At 40.7% G+C, this 20,585-nt stretch overlaps 1 protein-coding gene across 1 annotated transcript in view; it reads right to left on the minus strand.

Moving 5' to 3' along the window:
* The window catches only part of GPC1 (glypican 1), a 124,021-nt gene that overhangs the window by 23,042 nt on the left and 80,394 nt on the right, over positions 1 to 20,585 (minus strand). Inside the window, exon 2 of the mRNA XM_073625835.1 lies at positions 11,176 to 11,334. Coding sequence (XP_073481936.1) covers positions 11,176 to 11,334 — 159 coding nt within the window. The remainder of the gene's footprint in view (positions 1 to 11,175; positions 11,335 to 20,585) is intronic.

The following is a 20,585-nucleotide window of genomic DNA, read 5'->3' on the forward strand; positions in this document are numbered from 1 at the left end:
CACTTAGGTCCCCAACATATAGATATTAAAATGGGGTGCTTAGTACTCAACCCAGGCACCTACTGAGTGCTGTCTGATGCCTAGGCAATGGACAAGTGCTTGCTTGGTGCAGTAGCATGCCAAGGAGGTAGCATCTGTCCTATCCAATAGATTTCCATGACTACCCTCCGTAGCAGGAAGACAGAAACATGGGCCATTCGAAGCACTTTAAATTGCCCTGCTTTTGAGTAATAGTGTATGCAAGTCCTTAAGATAGATAGTCAGGAAGAGGCATTCTCACTAACGGATGTCTCAGATACAACAGAAAAATACCCTTTAATATATGTGTCACTCCATTCTATTTTACAAGTACTTCCCATGAGCTAAGAATTAATGATGTGTATACAGTTACTTTGGTCTTACTAAGTACAATTTATAAAATCTACCATTGTTATTATAGTCTTAAAAAATCCTAAATTACCTCTAACAAATATCTCCTAAACATGTGCCGTTTAGGAGATATTTACCGTTTAGTTCGCCAATGATTTCATCAGCACATGCGCTCTTACGGAACGGCCGCCCGTGCCGCTTCTTCAGGCGAATAGGCCGTGACCAGTGGCCCCCGGGTGCATGCGCGGGAGTGACATCATGCGGCTCCGGCCAGTTACGGGCTGGAGTCCGCGTCCCCATAAGGAAGACAAGCGAATATGGATGCGGCCTGCAGTGGGGACAGCGCAGGCTTTGTTTGCAGGTAAGTGCCACATAATGTGCTAGTATGCGATGCATACTAGCACATTATGCCTTTACTTTGCAGGAAAGGAAGGAAGGAAAACCCACCAGGGTTTACTTCCTCTTTAAGATGGTCCTGCTGGTGAGAGCTTACAATTAAAGGAAATTACACTACTACTATTAGTTACAATCCAATAATAGCTCAATATATGTACCCACTAAAAATATACTGCACTTTACCTTTAAGTTTTTGTATGTTGAAAATGTATATTTTTATGTTAATGTTTTTACTGCACAAGAGGAAACTCTATAATAGATATCCTTTGCAGGATAATGGGGATGAGCACTGGAGAATTTTGTATTTAAAACTTCAAGGATTACCCATGGTGTACCTCCCTATCTAGTTTGAACCTGTTTAAGCAGCTGCCACCTTTTTTCGTAATGAAATGCTCAATGTTAGCTGAATGCCTAATATTCACATAAGAAGGCAGTGTCAGCTAACTCCATGAAGACAAAAGAAGTGATATATGTATATGAAGATCTAAATGCGACACCGCTGCATCAATGTATATCAAATCCACAATAAATAATACTGTGCAAAACTCATTGTGCTAAAGTAAAAGTCTGATAATAAAATGATGATTTCCTCTGTTATCACGCAGAGAGATGCAGAGTATTTCTTTGCTATACACAACCTCTCTGTATAGTGCTCCCGCCACCGCATGCAGTAGTCGCTCACCTCCTTGTAAGACCCTGAGGGGATCAAACACACCTTGCACTATGTTTAATAATCCTTTCAGGAAAAACTCCACTGCTCCTTGATGATTTCTATTTAGACTTTCGAAAACCCAGATAATGGTGCAGAACTCACAGAAATTCCTTCCACTGTGCTAGTTGCAAGTTAGATCCAATTCGATCCACAGTGGCCACCAAAAATTTCAACAGTACATGGAAAGAAAGAAAGTGCCTCCAACAGTGCAGTATCCTAGGGACTATAACATGAACCTCTCCACCCCAGCTAGTATACAACTCACATTTATTTAAAAGGTTAAAAGCATATATGATAAATCATAAGAACTCACTCGTTTGTGATAAGACTCCACCTCTACTAGTTTCACCACTTCACACGTGGCTTCATCTGGAGGAATGATTCATTCTTCCAGATGAAGCCACATGTGAGGTGGTGAAACTAGTAGAGGTGGAGCCTGGCGGTGGAGTCTTACACTATAGTCTGCACTAGTGGAGCCACTTTCTTTCTTTCCATGTACTGTTCTGCACCATTATCTGGGTTTTCGAAAGTCTAAATGGAAATCATCAAGGAGCAGTGGAGTTTTTCCTGAAAGGATTATTGCACATAGTGCAAGGTGTGTTTGACCCCCTCAGGGTCTTGCAAGGACATGAGCGACTACTGCATGCGGTGGCGGGAGCACTATACACAGAGGTTGTGTGAAGTAAAGAAATACTTTGCATCTCTCTGCGTGATAACAGAGGAAATCAGCATTTTATTATCAGACTCTTACTTTAGCACAATATGTTTTGCACAGTATTATTTATTGTGGATTTAATATACATTGATGCAGTGCTATCGCATTTAGATCTTAATTACTGTTTTTCTATGTGGGAGCACTTTCAGTGACAGCAGCAGCATTTTTGGTTGTGTTCATTTACATTTTCTCGGCACTGCATAATAGCCTGCCACTACTTTACTTTTAAATTGATATATGTATATTAAAATGCCACTGTCAGATTTTTTTATTGAATGGTCTGGGTGCAGTGAATGTTGATTTTGGTGTAATTATATTATCAGAGGAACTATAACTTTTATAATGTTTTATAGCTCTACTTGTGAAAGAGTTCAGCCTAGTGAAATAGTCTTATCATATGTCAGTAAAGATTAACAGTGGCTAGCCCTTTCACCTAGCAGCACTAGGGTCGTTGGCTCAAATCCCAGTACTACTTGCCTGGAGTTTGCTACCTGTGTGAGTTTCCTCTGGGTACTCCAAAGACATGCTAGTAATTTAATTAGCTCCTGTCTAAAGTAGCCCTAGTATGTGTATGTATGAATGTGAGTTAGGGATTGTAAGCTACTTGATGGCAGGGACCAATGTGAATGTCTAATATATATATATATATATATATATATATATGTGTGTGTGTGTGTGTGTGTGTGTGTGTGTGTGTGTGTGTGTGTGTAAAGTGTTGCATAATGTGATATACAAGTACCTGCAATAAATTAAAATCCTATGTATATGGTGTAAATAATTGTAACATGGGCTGCCATCTTTTCTCACTAGATCTGCAGGCTTTTTTCCCCCAATAATGCTGCAAAATGCTTGAGCCTTGTCCTCCAGACAGGATCTATCTGATTGAAAAAAAGAATTTCTACATTCTCTGCTCTCATGTTATAAAAGACTCATAATTCTCCTGACAGACAGACACCAAGTGATCTTTGCCTAGGTTTTAGGTTACATGAGCAAGATTTTGGGTGTAGTTTTGTTTTTTTTCATGGCAAGATGGCGGTTCAATTTACTCAAAATAATAGCATAATTTGGTTATGCTGAAATACACAACTTTATTTTAACTGATATTATTACATATTGATACACATTTTCAGTATCCATATGCCAACTACTTGTGCACATGCATATTGCAGCAATAGAAAACAATGGGGTTGATTTACTAAAGGCAAATCCACTTTGCACTACAAGTGCACTTGGAAGTGGTCGCTGTAGATCTAAGGGGAAGATCTGAAATGGGGGGAAGCTCTGCTGATTTTATCATCAATTCATATACAAGCAAAAATGCTGTTTTTTATTTTCCTTGCATGTCCCCCTAAGATCTACAACGACTGCACTTCCAAGTGCACTTGTAGTGCAAAGTGGATTTGCCTTTAGTAAATAAACCCCAATGTCTGTTCCAAATTCAAAGCCATAATGGCTGACACATGCATTCGTGAAAATGCTGGTAGATGGGTCACTTGCCAATGTAAGCACTGGCCATATAGAGATCTGCAAAAGGATATCATTGTCTGCAGTCTATATAATATATTTTCACAAGTTCAGGAGAGAAAGAAAGCGATGAAAAGTTTTTTTGGTGCATTTAAAACATCGCATTTTCTTTTTTCATTAATGATCAGCATGGCACAACCCTCTACTGCTACTAATTCTGTGGGTAAACTGTAAATGTATCAATGTGCAATCTTTTAAGGCCAGTTTAGATCTCACGATTTGAGATTGTGGGCACCATCGTTGTGATACTGCCTGCTAATAAGCCATGAAAAATGCCCTGAAATAAATGTCACCCATTTAACCTAGACACACCAGCAATATAAAGAATAGGGGGCTTATTGTTATAATGATTCAGTTAGATGAACATTAGTCAACCAGTAACCATGGTAGGTTATAACAGACAAAAGATGACATAGAATTACCTGGACATAGTGAAGCAATAAGTAGAAACATTGTTAAAAGCATTTTTGTATTTGGCTAAATACGCTTTCTCTCCACTGAATACCATTGAGCGTGGAGAATTTGTCATGTACCCATATGTATGTAGGACCTTCATCTGATCTCTATTTTACACACCACTAGTGTCCAGTTACCATAAGTTATTAATCATTTAAAGCACAAGAACAATCCCATGAGCATGTGAATTATTACTGTGGATCTATTCCTCAATATACATTATTTATTTTATTGTGCCAGCTGGTGTACACAATATTATGTACATGCAAAAAAAGAAATGGGAGGTGCGGGACTTTATAGGTGCACTTGATACAAATCCATATAACACAGATTGAATAAAAAATTATATATACTTTTTTATATAATCTCATAGAAAAAGATAAAAACATTTCATACAATACATCCGCATTCATTTATGAGGAAAGGACGCGACTTTCAATGATATACTGCTGTTTCAATGCTTTTAATTCAACACGTTTCGCCATGAGGCTTCTTCAGGAAAGGCGTGGGGTCACAACTACTAAATAAATGAACAAACATATCAAAAAAATAAATCATAAACATAATTGCAATACAAATATACAAACCCTAAGCATATCCTAGATGAACACATTATATAAATGCATCCCCCTAAGCCTGGCAAGGGTCCCCAAAATGTTGGTTCCTACCACAAAGAGATGAGAAATTGAAGCCAATATATGGCAAAGTCATGAAAGAGGAGTCAATTCTGATGGCCCTGTATGTCCAACCAAAAATTCAATAAGAACAATAAGAATCTCTATTTATAAGCTAAACACAACAATCCAAGTTCATTTAAATAAATCAATATTGGAAATAAAGCCAAAGCTATACCTACATTTCAAAAGCTTGTCAGCGATTTAAGGGTCTATATACTTCAAAAGAAGGGGGGTGCCCATCTGATGGTACCAGGCCCAACTAGACCTGTAATTACAGAATATCAAACATACAAGGAATCAGATCTTAGTTGATAGTGCTATAGTTGCTTGTGAACGCCCAAATAGTGTCCATCTGCAAAACAAAACCTGTTCACCGTCTGTAGTAAGGTAAGGCTCCCTGGGACACCAACAAAATGGCCTCTGCCATGTGGGTTCCTATATACCCCCCCCCCCATTGCGTCAGACATGAACGTCATGACGGGACGCAGATGTAAACAGGAGGGGCCATGCATGCGCGGCAGCCCCGAGGCTGCAACTATGCCTGTGGATCCGCGGATTGCTGACAATCTTTTGAAATGTAGGTATAGCTTTGGCTTTGTTTCCAATATTGATTAGTTTATATGAACTTGAATTGGTGTTTTTAGCTTATAAATAGAGATTCTTACTGTTCTTATTGAATTTTTAGAGTTGGCTGTTGATCAGCTAGATTTTTGGCGCCATCTGGTGTAACTCTAGACTCCCAGCTTCCCATATAGAAATCCTATAAAAGTTAGCAATAATTAAAAATGACAAACATTCGTTCAATAATTAAATGTGAAGGTGCATGCCTGGATAAGTATGTTGTGTTCCATTGAATTATAAGTTTTATCCTTCTATTTTCTGTATACATCTTACGAGACTATACCCTTCCCTGCGGGAGATCCAGCATATGTGGATGATATACACAAAGTTGGTTGGATGTACAAGGCCTGGGAGAAATCGGGGCTTTTACCGGTGGATCCTCTTAAAAACCCCTTACCACCTGAAATTTCTCAACTAGAAGTAGTGGATAAAATAAAATATTTGGGAATATGCTTTACGAGCGACTCTAGACCAGTGATGGCAAACCTTGGCACCCTAAATGTTTTGGAACTACATTTCCCATGATGCTCAACTACACTGCAGAGTGAATGAGCATCATGGGAAATATCTGGGGTGCCAAGGTTCTGCTCTAGACAATACATAATTAACAACATAATTCCACTTTTGGCAAAATTTAAGCGTAAAAGTGAGATTTGGTGTCGGTTTCCCTTATCAGTGGTGGGGCGATGTAATTTAATCAAAATAATATGGATGCCGCAACTACTGTATTTATTACATAATTCCCCAGTCTGGATATACAAAAAATGGTTTAATAAAATTGATACTCTTTTCAGAGAATTCATTTGGAAGAAAGGCCTGGCTAGAATCAGTTTACGTACTCTGCAGCTACAAACAAATGAGGGGGGGACTAGCTGTGCCACATCCCCGGAGTTATATTTTGGCGGCACAGCTGCAGCATGTAGAGGGGAGCAATATTCCAGGAGGGGGTAATGTAAGTAGTAGCATGACGTTATTCAAAACCCCTCATAATACAGTACTGGCAATAGAGGCAGATTCTCTCTCTCTCTTAGGAGTCCAACACTGATGATGAACACAAAAGTGTGGGAATCAGTCAATACATTAATGGGGTATAGGGGGGTTCACAGAGTATTCTCCCCTTTAAAATAATAAGAACCTGCAAAAACTCTAGATAATGGGGAAGATCAAAGAGTTGGAAAACTGGGGTATAAGCCGTCTTCCCATTTATATGTGGATAGCACTTTAAAATCATTCTCAGATCTTAGGAAAGAGTAGACACAGATTAGACACACTTTGGGTGTATAGTTTAAGACACAAGCATTGGAATGGCGCAAAATCTCCCTTCTTCAAAGGTTAATTAAGCCAAGTATGTCTAAGTGATTTATTTCTGGGTTGTACATACAGATAAGGAGGAGAGTAATAAATAGGTTGAAAGATCTCCCCAGCAAGAGGAGATGGGAGGGAGATATAGGGGAAATAACAGGAGAGCAATGGAGGCGGATATTGGAACTGGGGCCTTTGGTGTCTGTGTCCCCCTCTAAAAAAAGTATCACACCTGTTGTTACATAGAGCCTATTATACCCCTAAAAGATTATTTCTGTTTGGATGGAGACCAGACAGCAAGTGCCCCAGATGTCAGGAGACAGGTGACCTTATATATATGGTATGGAGGTGCCGAAGTTATTTTTCAGTATTGGGAAGAAGTTCTTGATATCATAAATTTAATTTTTGGGACCTCCTTAGAATTAGAGGCAAGGCTCTGCGTGCTGGGCTATATAGAGAGAAATAGAGGTTTGGATAACACATCAAAAGCAGTGTTGGGGTTTGTTCCAAGCAAGAAAATTATTTGTGCAGAGATGGCAGTCTGCAAAGTCTCGGTCATCTGGGGAATGGGTTAAGGCTATAAACGAGATAATATGGAAGGAAAAGGTGGTATATACTAAACGAGGTAATTTAAAAAAAGTTGAAGATATGAAAACCATGGTTGCAAATGATGGGATATTATTATTATTATTATTGTACAGGATTTATATAGCGCCAACAGTTTACGCAGCGCTTTACAACATTAGGGCAGACAGTACAAGTACAATACAATTCAATACAGGAGGAATCAGAGGGCCCTGCTCATTAGAGCTTACAATCTAGGAGGGAGGGTCAAGTTATATAAAAGGGTAATGGCTGTGGGGGATGAGCTAATGGAGAAAATAGTGCAGTTGTTAGATGTAGGCAGGATAGGCTTCTCTGAAGAGGAAAGTTTTCAGGGATCGCCTAAAAGTGGATAAATTTGGAGACAGTCTGACAGATTGGGTTAGGGAATTCCAGAGGATGGGCGAGGCTCGGGAGAAGTCCTGGAGGCGGATATGGGAGGAGGTGATGAGGGAGCTAGAGAGCAGGAGGTCTTGGGAGGAACGGAGAGGGCGATTAGGTTGGTATTTTGAGACTAGGTTAGTGATGTAGCTGGGGGCAGAGTTGTGGATGGCTTTGTAACTTATTGTTAGTATTTTGAATTTAATTCGTTGGGCGAGTGGCAGCCAATGGAGGGATTGGCAGAGAGGGGTAGCAGACACTGAGCAGTTTGTAAGGAGGATGAGTCTGGCAGCAGAATTCATGATGGACTGAAGGGGGGATAGTCTATTTAAAGGTAAGCCAATGAGGAGGGAGTTGCAGTAGTCGCGAGAGATAACCAGGGAGTGAATCAGGAGCTTTGTGGTTTCATTGGTTAGAAAGGGACGTAGTTTAGAGATGTTGCGGAGGTTGAGGCGGCAAACCTTGGAAAGTGATTGGATGTGGGGCCGAAAAGAGAGTTCAGAATCCCGGATAACACCTAGCACCCTGACATGTGGGGACGGGTGGGTGGTTGTGACATCCATACAGATATGTCGGTTAGCAAGTTAGTGATGCATGAGGAGACTGATGGAGTGAGTTGAGGGGTGGAGAGATAGATTTGTGTGTCGTCAGCGTAGAAATTATATTGAAAGCCGTGAGAGGCTATCAGCTGACCCAGGGAAGAGGTGTAGATTGAAAATAAAAGAGGTCCAAGAACAGAACCTTGGGGGACCCCGACAGAGGGAAGAGGAGTGGAGGAAGTAGAATTGTAAGTGACACTGAAGGTGCGTTGGGATAGGTAGGATGAGAGCCACTGAAGAGCACAGTCACGGAGACCGAGGGAGTAAAGTTTTTTGAGGAGGGATGGTCAACCGTGTCAAAGGCAGCTGAAAGATCCAGAAGTAGGAGTACAGAATAGTGTCCGTTGGTTTTTGCAGTTTGTAGGTCATTTGTGAGTTTTAAAAGAGCAGTTTGTGTGGAGTGTTCAGGGCGAAATCCAGATTGAAGGGGATCAAAAAGGTTGTTTTTAATGAGGTGGTCACTCGGTTGTAAACCAGGCGTTCAAGGAGTTTAGAGGAAAAGGGAAGCAAGATAGGGTGTAGGTTGTTAAGATTGGTAGGGTCCAAGGACGGCTTTTTAAGTATGGGGGTGACCAGTGCATGTTTTAGAGCATTGGGGAAGATGCCAGAGGTGAGGGAGAGATTGAAGATGTGGGTTAGAGAGTGTAGGATGGAGTCAGAGGGCGACTGTAGCATTTGAGAGGGAATAGGGTCCAGGGGACAGGAGGTTAGGTGGGCGATAGAAAGGAGTTTAGCAACTTCGTCTGTAGTAGCAGATTTGAATAGGGGGAGTGTCAGTTGTACCTGCTGACATGGGGTCTTAGCTGGGGGAGATACCTGTAGAGTGGAGATTTCATCACGGATTGTATCAATCTTGTTTTTGAAGTGATTAGCGATCTCCTGGGCAGTGAGTGAGTCAGTGGGTGGAGGCGGTGGAGGACAAAGTAGAGAGTTGAAGGTAGAGAAGAGTTTACGGGGACTGGATGAGAAGGTGTTAATAAGAGTTGTAAAATAGGTTTGCTTGGGAGTGTGGAGGAAAGAATAGTATTTTCGGAGGGCAGATTTGTATTGGTTGAAGTCTTTGAGAGACTTAGTCTTGTGCCAGAGACGCTCAAGAGCGCGAATACGCTTTTTGAGAATTTTAGTGTCATCTGTTTGCCAGGGTTGTAGGGGTCGAGCCCTGATTCTGCGTGTAGTGAGGGGAGCAAGCTTGTCCAGGGTGGAGGACAGGGATTTATTGTAGATGGACGTGGCTTGGTTGGGGCAGGACAGGGGAGAGATTTTGTCATAGAGGTGGTCAGTAGCAGAATAGAGGAGAGAGGAGTTGAAGTTGCGAAAGTTTCCACGGGTGATGGTTAGGCGATTGGAGGGAAAGGTGGTGGAAGACAGGGGGAGAGAGAAACTAATAAGGTGATGGTCGGAGAGAGGAAAAGGATTGTTTGAGAAGTTGCATGGAGTGCATAGGTGGGAGAATACAAGGTCAAGGGTGTTGCCATCAGAGTGAGTAGACGCCTGTACCCATTGCTTCAGGCCAAATGAAGAGGTTAGACTAAGAAGTTTAGAAGTAGCAGGAGTGTTTGTATTAGCAGGGATATCCCCCTTAGAGAAACTTAGAGGATGATATGTGTAGAATCGTGTAGAATCCTGATGCGATACTGGGTGTGTGGGTAACAAAAGAGAGATTTCAGATATTGGATAAGAGTAAAAGATAGTAACAAATTAAGGGTAATAATAAATTGTATACAGGACAAGATGGGTAGCATTTAAATGAGAGTGAATAATAGGTCAGTATAGGTGAAGTGAGTTGGGAGGGGACAAAGTGTATGAAGGGAGAGTGGTAGATATGGGAGGTAAGACCAAAAGGGGGAACTATGTTTAAGGGAGTGAGATGTGATGAATGGAAGCAAAAGGGGGGGGGGGGGGGGAATGAATGACATATGAGGGTTGCTTAAAAGTCTATCCATAGAACTATATTTTTTTGGGGGGGAGGGTGGGATGGTAGAGTGGAATGTTTTAAATGTATGTTTAAAAATGGAAAATGTTTCAATAAAGAATATATAAAAAAATAAATAAAATTACAAACATTTGTTCATTAATTAAATGTGAAGGTGCATGCCTGGATGAGTATGCTGTGTTCCATTGAATTATAGGTTTTATCTTTCTATTTTCCGTATATACATATACATCTTATAATACTATAACCTTCCCTGTGGGAAATCCGGCATATGTGGACAATCAACACAAAGTTGGTTGGACGTACAAGGCCATCAGAATTGACTCCTCTTTCATGACTTTGCCATATATTGGCTTCAATACCTCATCTCTTTGAGGTAGGAAATAACATTTTGGGGACACTTGCCAGGCTTAGGGGGATGCATTTATATATTTTGTTCATCTAGGATATGCATAGGGTTTGTATATGTGCATTGCAATTAGTTTATATTTTTTTGATATGTTTGTTCATTTATTTAGTAGTTGTGATCCCACGCCTTTTCCTGAAGAAGCCTCATGGCGAAACATACTGAAGTAAAAGCGTGGAAACAGTAATATAACATTTAAAGTCGTGTCCTTTCTTCATAAATGGATGTGGATATATTGTATAAAATGTTTTTATCTTTTTCTGTGTGATTGAAGAAAAATGAATATTCTTTATATAATCTGTGTTATATGGATTCGTATCAAGGGCACCTATAAAGTCCCACATCTCCCAACTCTTTTTTTGTATCTATATTTAGGTGATGTTGGTGCCATATGTTGATTATTAGTTAATCCTGGATTTGACCACATAATTTACAGTATTATATACATGTATACATTCTGTTAGAAGGTGAAAGCTCTTACTATCAAAGTTCTTGTTCTGTGAGATAAGCAGGCTTTGCACTGACAGGCTGGAGTCTCGCAGTGAGTTGTCAAACTCTAATTTGCTGATATTGGCAAAGTTTTCCTCCATCTCTGAGGTGCAGCAGGTGTAGCCTTGTGGACAGATCCTCAGATGCTCACCTGCAAGACATGACATGAACATGACAACATGTCTAACAGAGCACGATAAATCTATCCATTAGCAGAGAAGCCCTAGAGCACAGCGCAGTTTCCACATACCGCACCCATCTACAAAGACCCACATTGTCATTCTCACCATTAAATTTGAAATTCATTAGTACATGTTCTAATAGATTTGTCAGCATGTTCTACTTTACTTGAGCCTATGGACAACTGCACATCCATTTTTTTTTTTGATCGTACATTGATTCCTGTAATGTCATCATCACACATAATATGTAAACTATTGCAATTAGCCAGCATGTAGTTCAATACATTATATTGCCAAAAATATGTGAACACCCCTCCAAAGTATTAAGTTTGGGTGCACAAACCCAAGTACATTAAAGCAGTAGCCAACTCCCTCCAGCCCCACCCATGTGTGTTTTTTTCTTCTTACCTGTAGTGTTGCATTCTCTTCAAAACACATGCTCACCCACACAGTGAATCCAGCGCTGTCTCGTTGCGATCCACCATCTTGGTCTTCTTCAGATTGATGGCTCTTTCCGGGGTGCAAGCAGCAAGCTCCGATGATGTGCCTGCCTTCCTGCAGCTCTGTGTGCCAATCCTGTAGCCTCCTGGGAGAGGTGATGTAACTACCCCAAGAGTCTGCAGAATTGGGTACACGTCATTCTGTTCTAGGCTGGAAGGGTGGAGGGGGCAGGGCCAAAAATAAAAAAATAGAATAGAAACATTTTTTTTTTAACATTTCCAGTCATTCTGCTTGGGAAGTGAGGGAGTGTAAAATTGAACTTACTCCTTATTGAGAGTTAGGTTCTGCTTGAGTTTGGTGTGGAGGAACTTGAGTGAACTTCTAATTCACTTGAATGAATTAAAAGTAATCAATACAAGCCAGTTCTTCTTGTCCAACATTAGCACCTGACTTCCCAAATTTCAACTTCTTTGGCTGAAATTTGCACAGAAACGTTAAAATCTTGTGAAAAGCTTTCTCTGACAGAAGGAGGTTAATATAGCTGCAAATGAGGGGCAACTGTACATGGGATCTTCAACAAGTAATACAGACATGATGATGGTCAGGTGTACACAAACCTTTGGCCATATAACGTACCGTATACCATTTTAAGAACAGCATTATTGATTCTCTTGTTACTATTAAACAGAATCACAGAACCATGCAGCCATATTTGTATGACTTTATTGTATGATGTACCCACACATGTTTAAAAGTTTAAATAATTCAATGCACATTCAATGGGCTGTACATACTTTCCTTAGCATGTTTGATAAAGCCAAAGTGGTACTAAAGATTCAATTATTTTATTATGAATCTACACAATTAAATTGAGAAAAACATCCTAGCCAGGAGCACACACACAAAAAGGTAGCTCCATGGGACTCTGAAAGGGAATAGAGCCACCTTAAGGCTCTGTTTCCACTAGTGCGACTTATTTTGCGACTTGACACATGTCAAGTCGCATGACAAGTCAAAACCCATGTATTTCAATGGTCCCCGTTCTCATTAGTGCGACTCAAGTCGCAGCGTCTCCAAAAAAGGTTCTTGTACTACTTTGTTCCGTCTTCGGTGCGACTTGTTCTCCATAGAAAGGTATTAAGTCGCAATGCAGTCGCATGTACATGTCTGACACCGCGACTTTGTTGCGACTTCCACGGAAGTCTACGGAAGCACATGATCTCTGCTCCTCCCAAATACATCACTTCCTACATTGATATACGTGAGTGTGGAAGACAGGAAGGGGAAGTAACTAAGCAGGATAAGGAATTACATCACTCTGGCTAAATCGCAGAACATCAAAGTCGTTTTAAAAGTTGCATCAAATCGCAACATAAATCGCATTGTAAAGTCGCAGTGTAAATCGCGCGACTTTGGGGACGCACTAGTGGAAACATAGCCTAAGGCTCTGTTTCCACTAGTGCGACTTTTCATGCGACTTGGGACTGAAAAGTCGCATGACAAATTGTTTCCCATGATTTCCAATGAGTACCGTTCATATCTGTGCGACTTCAAGTCGCAGCGACTTCAAAGTAGTCCCTGCACTACTTTGGTCCCACTTTGATGCGACTTGAGGTCTATAGATACAGGCATTGCTCCAAATCGCGGTAAAAAGTCGCGGTAAAATCGCGGTAAAAAATCGCGGCAAAATCGCGCGACTTTGGGGACGCACTAGTGGAAACCTAGCCTCAGTGTGAATTCTATGCAGATTTGATTCAATCCAAAAGGCATATACAGTATTCGCATGTCATCTGAAAAAACATTGTTTTCAATGAAGGCTGTTCACATCTATACTGTGCGATTCTGATCCTGTTAAAAAAGGGTCCTGTGTGGTGCGGTGCAAATTTAATCTCCACAAACTTCAATGGGACCGGATTGAAATTTCAATCCTGTGTTCACATCAATGCGAATCCAGCTGTCTTTGTTCTCTAGATGTTACATATTTCCTGCTCCTCCCCTTCTCTCCAGTATGGACTTTGAGGGGAACTCCATGCCAAAATATTTTAAAAAAATGGCATGAGGTCCCCCCCAAAATCCCTGCCAGCCCCCTATCCGAGCAAGCAGCCCAGCAGGCCAGAAAGGGGGGGGGGGGTTAAGTGAGCACCGTCCGAACCATACCAGGCCACATGCCCTCAACATGGGGGGGGTGCTTTTCTGGCCTTCCAGGCTGCATGCACAGATAAGGGTCTGGTATGGAATTTGGGGGGATCCACGCTGTTTTTTTTTATTTTGGCATGGGGTTCCCCTCAAAGTCCATACTGGACCTAAGGGTCTGTTATGGATTTTGGGGGGGACCCCATATTGGTTTGTTAGTTTTGGTGTGGGGTTCCCCTAAAATCCATCCATTCTTTTTTAATGCCAACAGTTTTTTTGTTTACATGCAGCTGTCAGTGGGGAATCCTGCTGACAGCTGATGAGTCATCAATCATTAAGGACGCAGACAACTAGGTATTCACTGGTTGTTATTGCGATTTCAGGGGTTTAGTCACAGCTGCGATTTCTTAAAATTCATATTCAAATTGCACCTGTCAAACAGAAATCGCACTGCAAATTCACACCACACTTCATCAAAAAACAGATGGAATTCGCACCACATCAATGTGAACCTAGCCTAAAGCAAAAACTTTTGGAGAGTCCTTGTTATCAGATGGAATGCAAAGCAGCTACAGACTTTGCAAGTAAATCATGGACAGCTTGGTAAGTGCTGAACTCCTACTTAGCAGCACTATAGGCCTTTTTAATTTCAGGGTTTAGCAATACTTTAAATGCTTCTTTCACAGTTCTACAGATATCTGCAGTAAATGACCCAAGTTCACCTAAGGTTTGTGAGTAGATACACCTTTATTGAATGTTAAAACTGCCATCCACGCATTCATTTTGTTTAACTAGAAAAACTAGTAGGATGTTGGCAGCAAAATAATTCATATAGAGTCACAAAACAGTATTCTTAACTGGGTCCTAGCATTGCAATTACTTTGTCAGTGTGCCAAACTGGTTACACATCAACCCTATTCTAATCCTAGTTTGCTTTTGAAAAGAATCTGTAAAATCTTGGCAATAAATTGAATTTACAAAGTTTACGCTGAAATCAACTTTTACAAAGAACCTGCCAGGCAGTCTCTGGAGCCAGTAATTTGTGCTGTAGGGAGAAGTGGAGCTCAAGACTGTTGGCCCTGGACCTGAGCCAGAGAAAGAAATGAGGACAGGTTCTCTTTACAGCCTGAAAAAAGTGATACGGATGGTACAAGCCTTTCATTTGATATATTTGACATAATAATTGTGTGCTTCTCTACATGATTTCCAGTTTTATCTTTGAAGTCTGGACTGGTATTTTTTCACTAAAGGTGTGTCAGAGTATGCGTGGATTGCTATCAATTTCCAGTGGATGCTCAACTTGTCAGTTTATATACTGTACAGTACAAGTTCCGTGTCCTATTCGTCAAGCATTCAATTCCACTGAAGTTACTAAAAAACTCTGATGTCAAACATCATATGACTTTACATAATTGTGAAAAAAAAGGAGCAACCATTGTAAAAGATATTCCAAACTATTGTGTTTGCAGGTTTGAGTTCACATTACTGGCACTGTTAAATGCTATAGGTTTTTTTGAATAAGCCAATATGGAGATCACTCAGCACTTGGAGGGTTACATTTTAAAACTTTTTTTTTTTTAAAGGGAGATCTATGATCACAGCATACACTTTCATTTCATAAAATCAGAACGGTAATAACAATACAGACAATAGCTATTTTTGGCAATCCAATATAAGCCTAGTTTAAAAATGTCCTTTAATGTTGTGATTGCTGCCTCTCTGCTGGTCATCTATTTCCACAACTTCCTTAATTCCTTGCATGGTTTTCAGCAACTATTCTGCTGTTTACTTTCAATTTCTAAGGACTACACATCCCATGATACCTTGCTTGCAAGCTGAGATTCCTGTACTGCCTCCTGAAACTCCTCCTCTCAGCACCTCTGTAGTTCAGAAGGCGGGCTCTGTGAAATGTGTGACACCACAATACCTACTATCACTGCATAGTGATTACATGTCACAAAATTCAAGAAAGTAAATGTGTGGGGATCATCACAAGGTAAGTTAAAAACTTCAAGTTATTCAGATTAATAGAAGTAAGGTAGAAATAATTGAAATATAATGTGGAAATATATATATGATTTTACATTTTGATCATTGATAAGCTCTAACCACTTCAGCCCCGGAAGGTTTTACCCCCTTAATGACCGGGCCATTTTTTGCGATACAGCACTGCGTTGCTTTAACTGACAATTGCGCAGTCATGCGGCGCTGTAGCCAAATAAAATTGATGTCATTTTTATCCCACAAATAGAGCTCTCTTTTGGTGGTATTTCATGACCTCTGTCATTTTTATTTTTTGCGCTACAAACAAAAAAGAGCCACAATTTTGAAAAAAAAAACAACTTTTTTTACTTTCTGCTATAAAACATATCCAATAAAAAAAAATGTAAAAAAAAAATCAATTTTCTTCATCAATTTAGGTCAATATGTATTCTGCTTCACATTGTTGGTAAAAAAATCCCAATAAGCGTATATTGAATGGTTTGCGCAAAAGTTATAGCGTCTACAAACTATGGGATAGATTTATGAACTTTTTATTTTTTTTATTGTTTTTACTAGTAATAGCGGCGATCAGCAATTTTTAGTGGGACTGCAACATTGCGGCGGACAAATCTGACATCAAGTGACACTTTTTTGGGGACCAGTGACACCAATAGAGTGATCAGTGCTAAAAAAAAAAAAAAAAAGCACTGTCATTGTACTAATTACACTGGCAGGGAAGGGGTTAACATCTAGGGGCAATCAAAGGGTTAAGTGTGCTCCTAGGGAGTGATTTTTAACTGTGGGGGGAATGCTGACACTGGAGGAAAACAGAGATCCATGTTTCTGCTTAGCAGATACACAAGATCTCCATTTTCCTCCCTCACAGAACAGCGGTCTGCCTTGTTTACATGCTGTTCTGTCTCTCCTCTGAACATCATGGTCGCCGGACCCGCTGATTGGCTCCCACTGTGTCCAATCACTGCCCGGCTTTGGCAGCGCCCCAGAGCTGACAACAGCAAAAATGTACAGGTACGTGATTTTGCGCATAAGGGCCACCCTGCCTCAGTAAATGTACGTGGGGGGTCCGTCTGCTAGCTGCAGCTTCAGAGGAGAGGAGAATGCATCGAAAATGGATGCCCCATAGTAAGCCTATGGGTGATGTCACCGCTCAGACATTCTAGTCGTTACTGAGTGCTTTCTCCTCTCCCCTGTAGCCAGTGCTGCATTTGATGGCACAGTGGCTGCAATTGATGCACTTGTTTTTGTTAAAATATGTTTTGAAAATAAAGATGGATTCCCCTTTCCTCACTGCACATAAGCCAAGCTGGTATCACCATAGCAAGGGAACAGTAAGCATGTACCCCCCCCCCCCCCCGCTATAATGATATTGCCTATCAGCATCAGGGGGAGCTTTGAGAAGAGTTTTCAGAAAAGAGGTACCTCTTCCATAGCACTAAACCCAATGCTGATGGACCCTGGTTCTTTGACACCTCCAATTAATTTCTGTAGGTATCAAGGATGTGAATATCCCTTTCAAGTTAAGATGCCATCAAGTGGTATCTCACTTTTTTTTATCAGGACTTTTTTTTTTTTTTTACTTCCACTTTGCTTAGCCCCAATGGTTTTAAACATAGGAAATTATGAGGAGGTATCTCCCTGGAGTTCCTCATTATCACATTGCTCAACTTATTTGAAATAAGGTTGGGTGCACACAGCTGGTTCAGTAGGGATCGGACAAATTTTGATCTGTGTAGACTTTCTGGTTCAGCAGAAGCCAATCGTAAAATTAGCTTCGGTTAAATGGGACTGCTGGAAAACCTTGTCCGATCAGCGACTTGCAGCCAATTGGATGCAGCACTGCTCAGTGTATTTTGACAGTAAAGAGTCCCTGCTGTCAGAATACAATGTCCCCACTGGCTGAATTAAAATAAAATTGACAGTGTGTACCCAGCTTAAGGGTAGATGCATTCCTAGCATTCCTCAAGTATTTAACACATCTCACCTAATGGTTATCACCTTCACTTGCTAAACAAGTGAAAGAGGGTGCTTTTGGATTCCTGTTAAGGGGAAGTGGAAGAGGAGAGTCTTTTTTTTAGCAAAAGTAAATGTGTTTTTAAACTCTTTTCCTAAATACATACATGATGAACTGGTTAAGGGATTAAAGGACCCTTATCACCAATTCATCAGGGTGTAGGTGGTCAGTTACTTTCCCTTCATGGGCTGCACATAGGGAATATATAAGCCCCAAGTTTTCCTACCCACTCTTGGTGCACTGGAGGTGCTGAAGACCCCACAATGTCTCCACTGAGTCCAGTGATTTGGAGAGGTATCTCCCTTTTTGTGTACCCCTTAGCCAGTACATCTCAATACTGAGTAGCAGGCAGACTGGTATGGAGGAAGGTCACTCGCTCACTGCCTCCTCATCATTGGCAGGGAAGCAAGGCTTTTTTAATGTTTTTTTTTTTTTAATTTGTAAAATTGTGATTTTGTCAACTGTACCCCCACTGGCAATTACTAAATATTCAGTACAAAATGGATTTTTTATTTATTACAGGTACTTACAGTTTATAACATTGTGAATTTACGCATTACTTTACATATTTATTGTATATTATTGCAAAGATTCACTGGCTTGAGCCAGGAAACCATTACAAAAGTCAGTAGGGAATGTGCAAAAAATGTCACATTCTACCTGCTATAAATGATGGGGTGGTTTTATACCAAACTTTAAAACACGGCACAAAACTACAATCTGTATTGGTAAAAACAATCACCTGATGGCTTCAGAATCCACATTAGCTTGGACAGAAGACCTTACAGGTAAGCCCAACTCATAAGTTGAGAAGAATTGCATTATTTGTTCTATTGGCTAAAAGACTGCCATCCCCTGTCATCTGGAACAAGGATTCCTTGGCAGGTAAGTGTTAACATGCTGGTTATTAGAAGAACACATACTCGCTCTCTGTTTAATTAAATCCACCCACAGAGATGTGTTGATTTTAATTTCCCTTTAGACAGTTTTTCATCACCAGACACTGTGTTTTTCTCTGACATTACAATATTTCTTTGTCCATTAATAGAATCAGATTTACTGCAGCCTCTAAAAATTTATCAAGGACAATTATCTTTGAGACAGTTCATTGTGCTCTTTGATCTAACAGAATATCATGTCTTCCGTCAGCTGCTGTACGGTAACTCAGCACAATATTATTACACTGGAAGTTTATTAAATCCTAATGAAATGTGAGGTCAGAGTTTCAAGGAAACTGGTTTCTTGAAGTGCAGAACCTTTCTCTAGACAAGAGCTGGATGACCCACTTGTTTGACATTTACGTACCTACGATTAAATCTGAAAGCCTCTTTGATTCTTGCCCTAGCTTTACAGATATGTATGCGTATCACTGTCTGTGGAAGTTGTGATTCCTTTTTATCTATGATGATCACAGTTTCTCTTGGAAGGAATAGCTCAAAGTTTCTAAATTACGACTCATGGGCCATAGGGGCATAGCATAAGAGGGGCAGAATCAAAGCACAAAATTGACAATTTGGCTTTTGGCTTAATTTGGCTTTATTTGTATCCTGTCTACTTAACAACAGATAAATCAAACAGCCAAATTGAATGTGGAGAGAGATGAGGTTTGTAGAGATGACTCACAAGACTCGTGAAGTAAACCATCACTTTGTACTATGTAGATTCTTTGTGATTTACTGTGAGCCTGTACAGTTTACGGTTAGTTCTGTTTATGACATAGGCAGCTAATTCTGATAATGCAGTCAAGGCTTTTGTTACCACCCAATGAGGTTTTCTAACCTGGTGGTAAGTATAATCAATCCTACATCAAAGGTACTGCACATAAGTCTGGATTTCTCCCTCAACACTCCACAGAAACTGCTCTTCTAAAACTCACAAATTACTTACTAAACGCAAAAACCAACGGACCTCAGTCTGTACTCCTACTTCTGGACCTTTCGGCTGCCTTTGATATGATTGATCATCCCCTCCTCCTCAGAAAACTTTACTCCCTCGGTCTCCGTGACTGCGCTCTTTGGTGGCTCTCATCCTACCTATCCCAACGCACCTTCAGTGTCACTTACAATTCTACTTCCTCCTCTCCTCTTCTCCATTGGGGTGTCACCAAGGTTCTGTTCTTGGACCTTTCTTATTTTCAATTTACACCTCTTCCCTGGGTCAGCTGATTACCTCACACAACTTTCAATATAATTTCTACGCTGCCGACACCCAAATCCATATCTCCAGCCCTCAAACCACTCCATCAGTCTGCTCACACGTCACTAACTTGCTAACAGACATATCTGTCTGAATGTCACATTACGTCCTCAAAATCAACTTGTCCAAAACCGAGCTCATAATATTTCCTCCCCCACGTGCCCCCCCCCCCCCGACTTCTCTGTCAAGAGCAATGGCACAATCATCCACCCATCCCAGGGTGCTAGGTGTTATCCTGGACTCTGAACTCCTTTCAGCCCCACATCCAATCCCTTTCCAAAGCTTGTTGCCTCAACCTCCGCAACATCTCCAAACTATGTCCCTTCCTAACCAATGAAACCACAAAGCTCCTGATTCACTCCCTGGTTATCTCTCGCCTCGATTACTGCAACTCCCGCCTCATTGGCTTCCCTTTAAATAGACTATCCCCCCCTT

This window comes from Aquarana catesbeiana, linkage group LG04, assembly GCF_042186555.1.
Source record: "Aquarana catesbeiana isolate 2022-GZ linkage group LG04, ASM4218655v1, whole genome shotgun sequence".
In the NCBI taxonomy this organism is placed as follows: domain Eukaryota; kingdom Metazoa; phylum Chordata; class Amphibia; order Anura; family Ranidae; genus Aquarana; species Aquarana catesbeiana.